Raw genomic sequence first — 14205 nt, 5'->3', positions numbered from 1 at the left:
CACACACACACCCACACACCCACACAAACACACATACACACGTGAGCAAGTGCTTGCTTGTGTGTATGTGTGTATGTGTGTGTATAACTTTTTAAAAACTGAAAAGCAGTTGAGGAAGATACCCACCTAAAGACTGAGTCCCAGGCCAGTCAGAGGTATACACACACTGAGACCCTGTCTCAAATAAAAACAATTGGGGACATTTCATATAGAAACCATAGTAGGACATTTACATTGGCATGGGCATCACTGGTGTAGTATATTCTGAAACCATCTTTCTATAATCTGCTTCTTGCATAACGGTGGTGGTGCACACCTTTATCCTACTACTTGGGAGGCAGAGACAGACAGATCTGAGCTCCACGACAGCCATTGCTATACAGAGAAACCCTGTCTTGAAAACAAAACAAAGTAAAACAACAACAAAAGGAATCTGCTTCTCCTCTGGCAGACCTTTTCCCCTTTCCCGTTGCTGCACCCTCTGACTTCTCTCTTGCTCAGTTCTTTCAGCTCTCTGTGAAGGCTGCCATTTTTCCTTGGATCCTATGAACTTGACCCTGCTTCCCAGCACTTTCTTGTATCTGGAGACTGATGACCAGCAAAGGATGCCACTCCCCATAGCCTGGAGCCCCATACCACTGTGCATTCCGTCAGTCTACTTGGATGTCATCCAGCTACTGTCAGCCCCAGAGACTCTGGCTCAGAAGAGTGCGTTTCAGTGGTTAGATTAGTGGAATTTACTGCAAACTAGATTTTTGAGGCAGGGATTCCATATTTTGTGTAACTCCCTTCCCCCTTTTTTAACTATCAGATAGCTGTAACTTGATTGGCATCAGCCACCATGTGTTTCTATTTCCCCACTGGAATCAATTACTGTTACTTTAATTGGTCCCACAATTTCAAGTGTTGTATTTAATGTACACAAGTGGAAAGTAATGCATAAACACATGGGTACTTAATGCTAAAGATAGCATCATTAAGGAATTTTTTAAATGTTTCTTTCAAACCAGGCATAGTGGTACATACCTTTAATCCCAGACATAGGGAGGCAGAAATAGGGCAGATTTCTATGAGTTCCATGGCATCTTGGTCTAAATATGGAGTTCCAGGACAGTGGGGCTCTGTAGTGAGACAGGTCTCAACAAAAGCAGCATACAAAACCCCAAAGACAGAAATATCCAAGTACTATGAGGGAAGAATTATCAGTGCTTAAAGTTACTTGTAAGTGTTGTGATTAGACTCTGAGTCCAGTAGTGTATCTGCTAACTGTGATAACGTAGGTAGCTTCAGCAAGAGTCTTCAGTTCTCAGAACTCTAGGGTCGGAGACAGCTGCTTTCTCCAGCCCTAGAGACAGCATGGTGCAGTAGTAGAGAACTGGATTCCAGGTGTTCCTGATGCTGCTTTCAGATACTGAGAGGTGTCTGAGGCTGCTTTGGTAGGGAGGCATCGTTTTGGATCATGTTACTATTACTCTTTCATTACCACCTTTGTGTTTTAGATAGTTATCCTTTTCCTCATGTTCTGACTTGTCTTGTGGTCTTATTGCTACTGGCAGCTTGATTCTTAGGTTTGTAGTCTTTGTTAAAATCACACTCAAATCCCTTTCACTATAGCAAAACTGTGGTTACCCAGAAGGCCATTTGGATTTTCTGGTTATCTAAGACCCTTTTGACTAACCTCTTGTGGAAAGTTTTCTGTGCGATGATGAGGTCTTGTGTCACTAACATAACTACTGTCTTCAGGTTAGGAGTTGATGGCCCCTGGATATTACCTAATAGCAAAGACAGTCTGACTCACAGTATTGAAAGCAATTCTGTTCTTAGTATCTTTGGTCCTGTTCTCTGCTGCCTAGCTGGCTTCATTTCTGCTTATTGCCCTTCTGGTAACAGGTAGTCATCAGTAACTGTAAGCAGAATGCAATGGTTAGTTTGCACACAGGGTGAGTGGCTTGGAACTCTCGGTGACTGTACCTCAGTAACTTAGATTTGCATGGTACATCCTGGCTATTGAATGTGAGGATTAGTTGTCTGTACCCAGAGCTGTAGAGGAGGAGGGAATACCCCAGGAAATATGATTGCCACAGAGACTCTGCATTTTAGCAGAAACCGCAAGAGCTGAGGCTGGGTGGGCAAATGACTGCCCTGTCACAGGTCTTCTTTAGTGACAGAATTTAGGCTGGGATTCTTCATTTCTCCTGAAGCAGAGTGGAGGGAAAATGTACAGTTTATGTATTTAAATCAATGAGAGATTATTCCTGCTTTGCTACTACTGATTTAAGATTTCTAGTGTTACAGATTTAAAACACTTGAGGTTTCTTCTGTTTCTGATGTAGAGGACTGAGGCTGAACACAGAACAGTGCAGTCCCCTTGTGTCCCATGTCCCAGAAAACGGAATCGCTGGAAGCTAGGTCTCCATCTCCACAGCAGCCTACACACATGATAGACAGAACGCACATTGTAACATTGCTTACTTTCCTCTGTAAGTGATTGTGAGGAGTACAAAAATACCAGTTCAGCTACCCAAGCCCAGAAGGCTTGACAAGATGCTGCTGACTCAGTACTGGAATCTTTTTTTAAAAAGTATGCTTCTAGTTGTAGTAATAAGAGCGGTGGGCTGTGTCCCGCCACCCAGCTAGCTTTACCCGAAATAATTACACGGAAACTGTATTCATTTAAACACTGCTTGGCCCTTTAGCTCTAGCCCTTACTGGTTAATTCTGATATCCCGATCAACCCATCTCTAATAATCTGTGAGCACCGGTCTTAGTGAGCACCGGTCTTACCGGGAAGATTCTAGCCTACGTCCATCCTGGGTCGGAGCTTCATCGCATGTGCCTCAGAGAGCAGAGCTATCCCCGCATCCGCCCAGGAGCTGGGAGCATGGCGTCTCTCTGAGGCATCTGCCCCCGGGAGGAGAGCTGTCAAGTCTGAGCTCACTTCCTCTTCCTCCCAGCATTCTGTTCTGTTTACTCCACCCACCTATGTTCTAAGCTATGAGCCCAAGCAGTTTATTACTTAACCAATGAAATCAACAGATTGATATATGACACTCCCACATCATCTAGTCTTATCATAGATGATAAAAATATGTTTTGAAGCACTAAGACTATCATGTTCAGCATGGTAAAAGTTTCAGTGTTTGTGAATTTTAATAGTTACTTTTGTTTAAATATCAAGAAAGTGAACAGTTTCACCAGAGTCTATTTTCTGTAAGATGTTTGATGCCCGACATGGTACACATTTAATACTGCTCTCTTTTTTCTTAAGAGAAACTTTAGAATTGAAGTTTGTTGAAAGGTGGTGTCTCCTTGGGAAATGTCTCATCTATGACTTGATAGATGTATTCTGCATGAACTTGATCATTTCATCTATTTACCTCTTTTTGCATCTAATTTTGTCCAGTGTTTCTGTGAAGGAAGAATTTCTTACATTATCTCAAGTGATTTCTCAGGAATAGGCAATATATTTCATCTCACTAGTAACCCTTAAAATGACAGGAGGATTGCTTTTGTTCCCCTTCTAGTTTTAGGATCATTGCTGTGCTTTGTTTTGTTTTTTGAGTGTCTCTGGTTAACCCTGGTTGTCCTGGAATTTGCTGTGTAGACTAGGGAAGGTTCAAACTCAAGGGTCTATTGTCCTCTACCTGGCAAGTGTGGGATTAACAATTTATGCCACCACACCCAGTGATCATCGCTATATTTAAATTGTAATTTTGTCTTCAACTTGTCGGGACAGCTATTGTGTAATGATCTCAAGTCATATTTCTTTTGTAAGGAAATGGGTAGCAGCTTTAGGGCAGAAGAATGAGACACTTTCAGTAGTGAATGAGACAACACTGACATTAACAATACAATTCTGCCCTTTAAGTTGTGGGAAATAGCTATGGAATTTGGAGTGATGAACTGGTGGTGTGTGCAGCAGTGCTCTGTAAACAGCTAGTTACAGAGAGACGAGCTTCTGCTGAGCTGAAGCTTTAATTTACAAACTGACGGCTTCCATGTCATAGTTCATTGTGGCTACTTTCTCATATAGCAAAAAGCTAAATTGTGCAGATTGTGAATAATTTTTATTAATAATGGTTTTCTACTCTCCTCATTACTGTGTCTGAGGTCACTTCATGTTTAAATTCAACGTTATTTTATATGTTTTAACTTATGAACCTCCATAGAGCTACAGAGTATCTTGGGCCAGATTTCAATACAAAGATACATTTCAGATTGTGTTTGGTTTCTGAGACAAAAAGGCAATAAATAGCATTCACTCTCTTGATACCATATTTTTTTGTTTATAATTTAAAATGACAACAACAATCAAAAAAATCTCGCCAGTAGGTTTGCTGTCAATTCTGAAGATCTGAGTCCCACCCCCTGGATCTACATGGTGGATGAGAGATTGTGCTTCTCCAGGGTGTCCTCTGGCCTGTACATGTGTACTGTGGTGGTATGAAAGTGAATGGCCACATAGGCTCTTATATTTGAGTGGTTAGTGCCTAGTTGGCAGACTATTTGGGAAGGACTAAGAGGTACAGCCATGTTGGAGTGGGTGTAGCCTTGTTTGAGGAGGCGTGTCACTGGAGGTGGGCTTTGAAGTTTCCAGAACCGATGTCAGTCCCGGTCACCCTCCTCCCCTCCTCTCCCTCTCTCTTCATCCATCTTGCCAATAAGACGTAAGCTCTCAGCTACTACTCCAGTACCAGGCCTACCTGCCTGCCACAGTGCTCCTGACCATGATGGTTATGGACTGACTGACCCTCTGAAACTGTAAGCAAGCTCCCAATTAACTGCCTTCCCTTATAAGTTGCCTTGGTTATAGTGTCTCTTCACAGCAATAGAACAATAACTAAGATATGCACATGTTCTAAATGTCCCCAACATATACATATGAAATAAATAAAGCATAATAAATTTTTTAAAAAGCTAGCCACTTAGAACTAACATTAAAACAGTTGGTGGTACCCACCTTTAACCCCTGCAGAGACAGGTGGATCTCTGTGAATTTGAAGCCAACCTTGTTTACACAGTTAACTCCAGGTTAGGCGGAGCTACATAGCGAGACCCTATCTCAAAAAATCCAACAGCTCTTTCTATGGCATCCCCTCAGCAGTGACTGTGTCAAGATGAAGCTGAATAAATATCTCCTTCCCAGCCACTGACTGTCAGAAATTCATTGAAGTGAATGGTGAACGGTGAATACAAGCTTCATGCATTCTATGAGAAGCACATAGCCACAGAAGTAGCTACTAATGCTCTGTGTGAGACTGGAAGGGTTATGTGGTATGAATCAGTGGTAAGGAATGACTAACAAGATTTCTCCTGAAGCAAGGTGTCCACACCCACATGGCAGAATGTGCTCACTGTTGAGTAAGGGACATTCTTGTTATAGACCAAAAAGAGCTGGAGAGAGGACGTGCACGTTTCTTCATGGATGTCAATCTAACTCAACTTGGTTAAAGGAAAGGAAGATATTCCTGGACTGACAGATACTACTGTGTTTTGTTAGTTTGTGTCCAAAAGAGCTGCAGGATCTGAAAGCTTTTTCAGTCTCTAAAAGAAGGCGATGAACACGAGTATGTTGTCAAAAAACCCCTAAACCAAGGTCAGAAGCCTCCTGTTACTCCACTTGTCCTACAACATAAACACCCATGTATTGCTCTGAGAAACAACACACTAAGAAAAACAAGGAGGAGGCTGCAGAATATACCAAATTTTTGGCCAAGAGAATGAAGGAAACCAAAGAAAAACACCAGGAACAGATTGCCAAGGGATGTAGGCTGTCCCCGCTGAGAGCTTCTACTTCTAAGTCTGAGTCCAATCAAAAATAAGTCTTTAAGAGTAACAAATAAATTATCAAGACCATTAATCAAACCATTTAATTTGATGTTAAAAAAATCTTGTGATTGGAAAATAATTGACATTTGAAATAAAAGTAGCATTTAATTGTTGACTTGAGTTGAAATTTTACATCCTCAAATTGTATTATTATTAATTCCGTCCCTTGTTCTCACACTTCCCTAAGCTCTCTCCACTGTCAATATGTTGACAATATGAAGCCAAGAGGGACAGTACAGTATAGCTTGGGATTACAGAGAAGATGTAAATTCAAGGAGGCTGGCTTCTGACTCTTGCCTCTTTTGTCTTTTATTACAAATGTGCAACTAGTATTTCTAGCATGCAGTTTTCCTTTATAATATGTGTATTACCACTATTTGTCCCAGGCATGCTTGTCTTTACTTTTTAAGGTAGTGGGGATTGAACTGGGGCCTGGGATATACAACAGAAAAGCTCTGCCATCACACTGCAGCTCAGCTTCTATGCTTTGTAGTGGGCTCTGCAGCTCTTTCCACACCTTTCCTGCAGTCCCCAGGCTCCTAGGACCCCTTCTATAAGTACATTTCCATTGTGGCAATATTGTTAGTGCTTCATTGCCATACATATCACATTTGGGAAGAAGCTGGGGTTGTGCTTACCTGTTTGAGTGTGAGTGAACTAAATAAGAAAATTTATTTTTAAAATAAAACTGCTTTTTACTTTGTTACTAAAATAAACTGCTTTTCCAATAGGCTAACCCTTTGGAGATAGAGTGTAGATTTTAGTGACATGGATAAAGCTCCAATCTGTGGAGATAAAATGTAAAATGCATTAGTGCAAATGTGTGCATGCATGATGGAGTGTGTTAAAACAGAATCTCGCTCTAGTGCCCAGGCTGGCGTTGTGCTCATGGTGGCCTTCCTGCTTCAGCTTTCTGGACTTAGAGGCATGAGCATGAGCACCTGTCTGAAGTGTGTGTTCTGAAAGAATAAACTCCAAAGCCTTCACTGACCAGCCACAGCCTGTGTGTTCTCTGCCATCTGATAAACATCCATACAGACAGTGATTGGGAAAAGCTTTGATCATGTGAACTCCCCTGCCCCTTACTTCATTTCTATCAGACTATACCAATTCCTTGATGCCTTGCAGAAACTGTTTGTCTAATTCTTACTAAAATTCATCTCAGAGAAATGAATAAGATACAGTTATTTTTAGCAAAATATATTTTATAGCCACAGCTACCAATATTCCTCTTCCTCCTCCTCTCTGCTGGAATTCTCTCCTGTACTCCCCTGGGAACATTCTCTCCAATAGGGTCACTGCATAATATCGACTTTTCTTACTGTATTAAGTGGGGGAGTTTACTGTGAGCTTACTGCTTTCTTCCCGTATTTTTGCTCATAAAATGATATTTTGTGTTTCTGTTCACAAAACGGTTGAATCCCACTTGATTCTGTTTCTTTAAGCAACACATACCTTTGCTCAGATTGTAGTTTCCTCACTAATGTCAATAACAAATAAAAAATGCAGTTTTGTTTCATGTTGAAACAGGGTCTGTGCTTATTCTAGGTTGGCCTAGAGTCGTCCTGTCTCCATCTCCTGAGTGCTGGCTAAGGTGACAGGCTGTGCCCCCATCCGTGGAGGATAACTGTATGACCCATTCTGAAGAAGCTGTGTCCATTTGCTGCATCCTCAGTGTTAAGGAATATGGTTCATTATAAATGCGATAGTTGAATTTCAGTTGAGCATCAGAACACCCCCTCACCCACTCCCTCAGTGCCATTTGATAAATTCTGATACCAACAAATACAAAGTTTTCCAGGTTAGTTTCTCTATTTCCATAAAATTTAATGCTCCGGTTTCATTTTGAGCAGTGGATGAGTCTGAAGACTGGACATGTGTTCGTTGTATCTTAGGCGTGACGATGAACGGGACTGGTCCTTCATATTTTAGTTTCAAAGATAAAGGTCACATTTTCAGACTAGACGTTAGTTCTTGGGGAGAAAGGGTGAATGTTTAAGGCATTACTTTAAAAGAAGAGTTTTGAGTGGGTGTGGCTTTCTCATAGTTGATTCAGAATGCATGATGTTGCACAGAGCACAAGCTGTGCAAAAGCAGTGATTTGAAGCACCAGCATCCAGCTGTGAAGAAAAGAGTCCAATGTTTAAGATTCTTCTGAGAGACGCGCCCTCGAATCTGTGCGCGGGTGTGATGGAAACAAGGGCTGGGTCAAATGGGGATGATGGGCAGGCCCTCCCATTCTCCATGCCCTTCTGTGTTCATGGCCAGGGAACTTGGGACAGCTGCTTGCGATAACAGGAATTCAAATGTATATTCTGTTTATTGTATTTGTACAATTATGAATTTTCCTTTTGAACCCATCTTGCTGTCATGTGAACGTGTTGATAGTATCACTGAATGTCATAGTACTGATCACCGAGGCCCTGTGAACTCTTCTGCCTGCACAAGCCCAAGTGAAACCACGTGATGGAAGAGTCAAGGAGGTGAGATCTAGGCGTAGACTAGGTTCATGGAGCACTTGTCAGGATCAAGGGCAGGACCAGCCCTTCCAGAAGCAGGCCACACAGCCCTGTTGTTTATAGAAAATACACTGAGAGAAGTCTAGAACTTGTTTACTTTCTCCCTCCCTTCTACCATCATTCTTCCTAAGTTTTCTTTTTCATCTCCTTCAGGTATCACTTCTTAAAACAACAACAACAAACCTTTATAGCTGAGTATGGTGGCACAGGCCCTTAGTCCCAGCACTCATGAGGCAGGGGCAGAGGCAGGCAGATCTCCGTGAGTCAGAGGCTAGCCTAGTCTACATAGTAGGTTCCAGGATAGCCAACACTATACAGAGAGGTCCTTTCTCTAAAATTAACTAATAATACTGATAATAATCCTTAAAAACCTTTTAAAACTTTTTGGTAATGTCAAGTGGCCAGTTTGTGATATTTAATCTTTTCTGAGAACTTCGGGATAATGGACTGAGATAACTAGCCACATTCAAAGATCTCACTCATATGTAAACACCATTGAAAATCTGTTTATACTACTGTTACCTCCAATAATGGCTGACAAAAGACTCCATGATTTTTTTTGTTCAAAACATGATGGTGAAAGTGTAGGCTTATCTCCTGGGTGGTGAAAGGGTGTCCTTTGTATGGGGCATTGAGAATACTGCCTGATCACACTTGGTAAGGATTTCTCATATACTCTTGTGTCTTCTCTCAGTTTTACCCAGATTTCGTGCTAACCCACAACCAGAGCCCTCTGAACTGCTTTTGTGTGTTTACTGGATATTGAGACTGTGGGTCTTGAGAAAATCTGCTCTCAGACCTGCAGTGCTGCCTCAGGGCACCTCTGCCCAAGGAGTGCCTCTGCAATAGAGCTCTCTGCTCTCCACCCCTGGGTTTGCTTCTGACTGCACTCATGCATTTAAGTGACAGGAAGCAACAACATTCTCCAAAGCTTGAGCTTTTTTCAGACAGTCACAGCCATGTGCCTGTGGTGTTGCAGTTGGTGAGTAAAGCAGGGACAGGGGTCGGACTGTTCTGCTCCGGTTAGTGCTTTGAAATACCAGAGCTATCTTCTGAGGAAAACTTTACCTAGTTCATGTGATCCAAACTGTCCAACCCACAGGCTTTTTCCTTCTTCTAAGGACTGGCACAACTTTACAAGTGTTTGATGTAGGTGTCCCTCCTCGTCAGCAGGTTCTGGATAGGAACAGTTATGGATGCAGTGGGACTCACTGGACTCCCACTCTGCCTTTGGTTCTGGTTGGCCATCACCCTGCTCTAGCCATCTGACTGAGGAGTACGCTAACCTGCATCTCTTTAGTTCTTGCCTCTGCTCTTCCTTGCTGCTGCACACAGCACTGCGAGCAGGTCCTGGACTTGGTGTCTTCATTGTAGTTCACTTCAGTAGACAGTAATCAGGAGAACACATTGTAGTTCCTAAAGATGGCTGTAGAGGAGAAAACACCCTGTCCTTCTGTGCCTGGTATACCACTTAGTTTCCCGTGCTGTTTCCTTTGCAGTTCCTCCCTACCCCATCCCCCTCTTTCCCTTTGACAAGTGTCACTCTTTAGATTTCCTCTGTTGGTATTTGTTTTTGTTTTAGGAGTTTCTTTCTGGTGATGCGTACTTGCTATTTGGGGAGAGGAAGACTGAAAGCAACTCTAATAATGATTTAATTTTAAATCACTAAATGTTCGAACAGTCACCCAGTGTTACCATCGCTGTGCGATACTCACAATGACCTGCAGGACCCTCTCCCGTAAACCATAGCCCTTCCATCGCAGTGCCTTTTATGCTCAAGAAATATAGTTTGAAGACTTAAACATTATTTATATAAGCATTTGATAGTTTATTAAATTTTTTACACTGCTTGTGTCTTCTCCAAAAACCTTGAACTGCATTAAAAAATTTTTTTACCCAAAAAGACCATGCTAGTATGGGATATAATGTATAGTTGGTTTTCTCCCCAAAATTGTTCTTTATGTGATATTTTCATTGCCTGAAAAGAATCAATAACAATATTTAAAAACTTTTCAAGAATGTATTTAGGGGGCTGGAGAGATGGCTCAGAGGTTAAGAGCATTGCCTGCTCTTCCAAAGGTCCTGAGTTCAATTCCCAGCAACCACATGGTGGCTCACAACCATCTGTAATGAGGTCTGGTGCCCTCTTCTGGCATGCAGGCAGGCATGGAAGGAATGTTGTATACATAATAAATAAATATTTAAAAAAAAGAATGTATTTAGTATTGACTTAAATGTTTTAAAATCCATTTTGTGAACATTTTACTATTCCAGCATGCTAGGTGAGGTCGCTTTCAGGTTCGGGTCTTTAGAGACTGTTAGCGGCAAGTCAGTTAGCCCCACATTAGTAATTTGCAGATTAACCTGCTGTTCTTGGTTCCATTAGCCCTTTATTTACAGCTTCCCTTTGAGGGCAGGGGGTGTAGTTCAGTTGGTAGACTGTCTGACTAGCATATGTGAGCCCCTGGTTTCAGCCCCCTGCATTGCGTACACTAGGTGTGGCAGTGACACATACTATTTCCCGAACTCCAAAGACGACCAGTTCAAGTTCATCCTTGACTACACAGTGAGTTCGAGACTAGCCTGGGAGAGCCTTGTGTGCGAGACCTTATCTCAAAAAGTTAATCAAAACTACTAATCTCAATAGCACTAAGCTTCATTTTCTTCAGCATAGTCTACATCAGAAAATATCAACCTTTATTATCAGAAAGAGCAAGCTGCAACTGATTGAATCCACTTGAAAGTGTTAGAGGACGAATCGTATTTTCCTTTCTGCCAGCCACTGAGACAGGAAAGTCAGAGTCTAGCCAGGCCCCAGATGGTGGGGCAGATCCCCTGAGCCAGGGACGGGCCTTCAGTCCTACTGCTTTGCACAGTCTGTGCAGAGAATGGGGACATTTGCTTGGCAGCACAGTGCTCAGTAGAGCGGAGCTGTGAGCACGGTCACGCATTCATCACAGCTCTTACTTAGCGAGGAACTGCACTCTTGATAGAGTCTGGTGCTATATCTTAATGACAGTGTTCGCAGGTAAGGACGGATAGATTATTATAATAATGAAAATATCCAAAAATACATCCTTTTTTAAAAGCACAATTCAGGAAGTTTATAAACCTTGACTTTAGATTTCATTCCTTTGTTTACATTTTTCTTTGTTTTGTTTTGTTATTTTGAGACAAGATCTCACTATGTAGCTCTAGCTATCCTAGGACCCACTATGTAGACCTGGGTAGCCTGGTAGCTCACAGAAGTACTCTTGCCTCTGCCTTCCGAGTGCTGGGATTAAAGACACACATCGCTATGTCTAGTTTAACTTTAAATTTCTTTTCCATTTAATCAAACTTCCTCTCTGCCTAAACAGATAGCATATGATTCTATACATATATTTCTAAAATCTGTCCCAGCAAAGAAGTCTTACTCAATAGTTATACATTTCAGTAATTCAGAATGCTTTTTGCTTATATAACATACAGCAGTTTCTTTATTTAAAAACAAGGGTGGGAGAGAGAAAGAGTGTTAATATAGATTGAACTGGGGGCCTTGCAAATGTTATGCAGTGCTGTGCCACTGCGCCAAGTCCTGAACCCTACTTAACGTTTCAAACTTGGGTAAATGCATGATGTGTGCTTGAATAGTCAGACAAAGTTAATAATGGCCAGTAATGTACTGGTCAGTTTTGAGTACTCCGTATAGATTGATCGGCTCAGTTGTTGCTCATAAGAGGTACTCTGTTATCTCGTTCTACAGACCAGAACACTAAGGGACAGGTTAAAAACACCTGGCCAGCAGCATATAAACTGGGCGTGTGTTTAGACAGTGTAGCTCCAGAGTTATGCTTCTGCTGCTGTGCTGTTCTGCGCTTCCAGCCTCGCATGCCAAGAAATCTGAACTGGCTCTAGCTGCTCATCCCTATAATCCTAGCATTTGGGAGGCTAAGCAGGACAGTGGGTTCAATGCCCGCTGGACTACATAGTGCAGCTACCTCAAGGAAAGGATGTTGCCGGGGAGAAAAGAGAAGAAAGGAGAGACGGGGGGCGGGGGGATGAGGGAGAGTGGGCTCTACTTCACTTTTTAACTCTGTATGCCTCAGTTTCCTTCATATATAAAGCATTTCTTATAGCAGTGGTCTCATATTAAATAAGATACCTATAAGGGTTTGAATTCCTCATGTTAGAGTCTGTACATTTTGTTTTCATTTGGTAGAAAAGAGTAGTTGAGCAGCTGCGGAAGAACCTGATAGTCAAGCAAGAGCAGCCAGACAAGTTCCAGATACAGCCATTGCCACAGTCTGAAAATAAACTACAGACAGTACAGCAGCAACCACTACAGCCACTACAGCCACTGCAACAGCAGCAGCAGCAGCAGCAGCAGCAGCAGCAGCAACAGCAACAGCAGCAGCAGCAGCAGCAGCAGCAGCAGCAGCAGCACGCCCAGCAGTCAGCAGCACCGCCCAGCCTGACTGCATCCCAGGTAACCGTGTGGGTGAAGCAGCCCGGGCTGAGTTCTGGGGATTGGTTGGTTATTGGTGATATAGCACTGGCTCCTACGCCAGCTGTCCTAAATTCAACTAACACCAAACAAAGTTTTCTGGATCAGTTAAATGCACTGGCAGAACGAAAGAGCCTTCTAGGGAGCAAAAGTTGGGAGTGTGGCTCATTCATGAAGCCATGGGTTTGATTCTCAGCACACATAAAACCAGGTGTGGTGGTTTATGCCTATGATCCCAGCACTCTGAGGTAGAGGCAGGGGGATCAGGAAGTCAGTCACCTTTGCCAGCATGGGCTTCATAAGATCTTATCTCAAATTAAAAAAAAAAAAAGATTGAGGGAAAAAAAGCTAAATGATTTCCATTGGGAATGGAACTCAGCAATAGAGTGCTTTCCAACCATGTCCAAACCTAGCAACACACATGAACACACTTATCTGTGCATACATGCATGCTAAATGATTTTCTACTTGTCTTCAACAACAAAGACAGATCACTGAGTACCCCACTGAGTTAGAGTCTTACTGGAGACTTCTGGGTGTCTATTTGTATTTGTTTCTACAGTGATTCAACCTCTTCTGGAATTGTTTTTCTGAAGCTTGTAGCAGTTAGGCATGTAGCTGTCCCACTGTCACTTTTGGGACCATGTAAAAAGGATCATCCAAAAGAGTGATATGTTTTTATTATCCATAGAGATAACATGTTCATGTCAAGTCCATATTCTTGAGAATGTGTGTGGGTTCTCCACTGGTGGAGATCTGGAATGAGGGTGCAGGTGAGACTTAGAGCTAAGTGGGGCTTAGTGTTCTAGCCTGATGCAACTGTGGAAATGTTTTACTGGAAGGGGCATTTGACCTAACATACTGAAAGGACATATTTGGAGTTAACATTTGATTAAGAAAATTATTCAGACTTGAACTCTACAGACAGATATATATTATGAATGTACTTTTTTTAAGAGGAACCGATGGGCCTGAAGAGGTGGCTCAGTTGGAAAAGTGCTTGCTGTATAAGCATGAAGGACTGAGTTCTACACCCAACACCTACATAAAAAAGAATAGTGCATCGTCATGTGTTTTTTTTTTTTTTTTATTACTGGTGCTAGGGGAGCAGAGATAGGAGAATGGAGCTTGCTGGCCAGCCAGCCTAGCTGAATCTGTAAGTTCAAGATTCCAGTGAGTGGTCCTTTCTCAAAACACAAGATGAGGGCTGGAGAGATGGCTCACCAGTTAACAGCATTTGGTGCTCTTGAAGAAGACCTGGGCTCAGTCCCCAGCACCCACATCAAGAGGCATGCAACAATTTGTAAGTCTAGTTCCAGGAAATCAAGTTCCTCCTTCTGGCTCTCCAGGCACCTGTAAGCATGGGGTACA

At 42.4% G+C, this 14205-nt stretch overlaps 1 protein-coding gene across 15 annotated transcripts in view; it reads left to right on the top strand.

The window, feature by feature from the left end:
* Positions 1-14205, top strand: part of Phf21a (PHD finger protein 21A) — a 171352-nt gene that overhangs the window by 128392 nt on the left and 28755 nt on the right. For all 15 annotated transcript variants that reach the window (XM_026787807.1, XM_026787806.1, XM_026787800.1 and 12 more), the window contains one exon: positions 12550-12816. In XM_026787807.1, the coding sequence (XP_026643608.1) occupies positions 12550-12816 (267 nt within the window). The remainder of the gene's footprint in view (positions 1-12549; positions 12817-14205) is intronic.

The sequence above is a fragment of the Microtus ochrogaster genome, assembly GCF_000317375.1.
Source record: "Microtus ochrogaster isolate Prairie Vole_2 chromosome 14 unlocalized genomic scaffold, MicOch1.0 chr14_random_1, whole genome shotgun sequence".
Taxonomy (NCBI): Eukaryota; Metazoa; Chordata; class Mammalia; order Rodentia; family Cricetidae; genus Microtus; species Microtus ochrogaster.
This window is presented reverse-complemented; position numbering and strand designations above follow the sequence as displayed.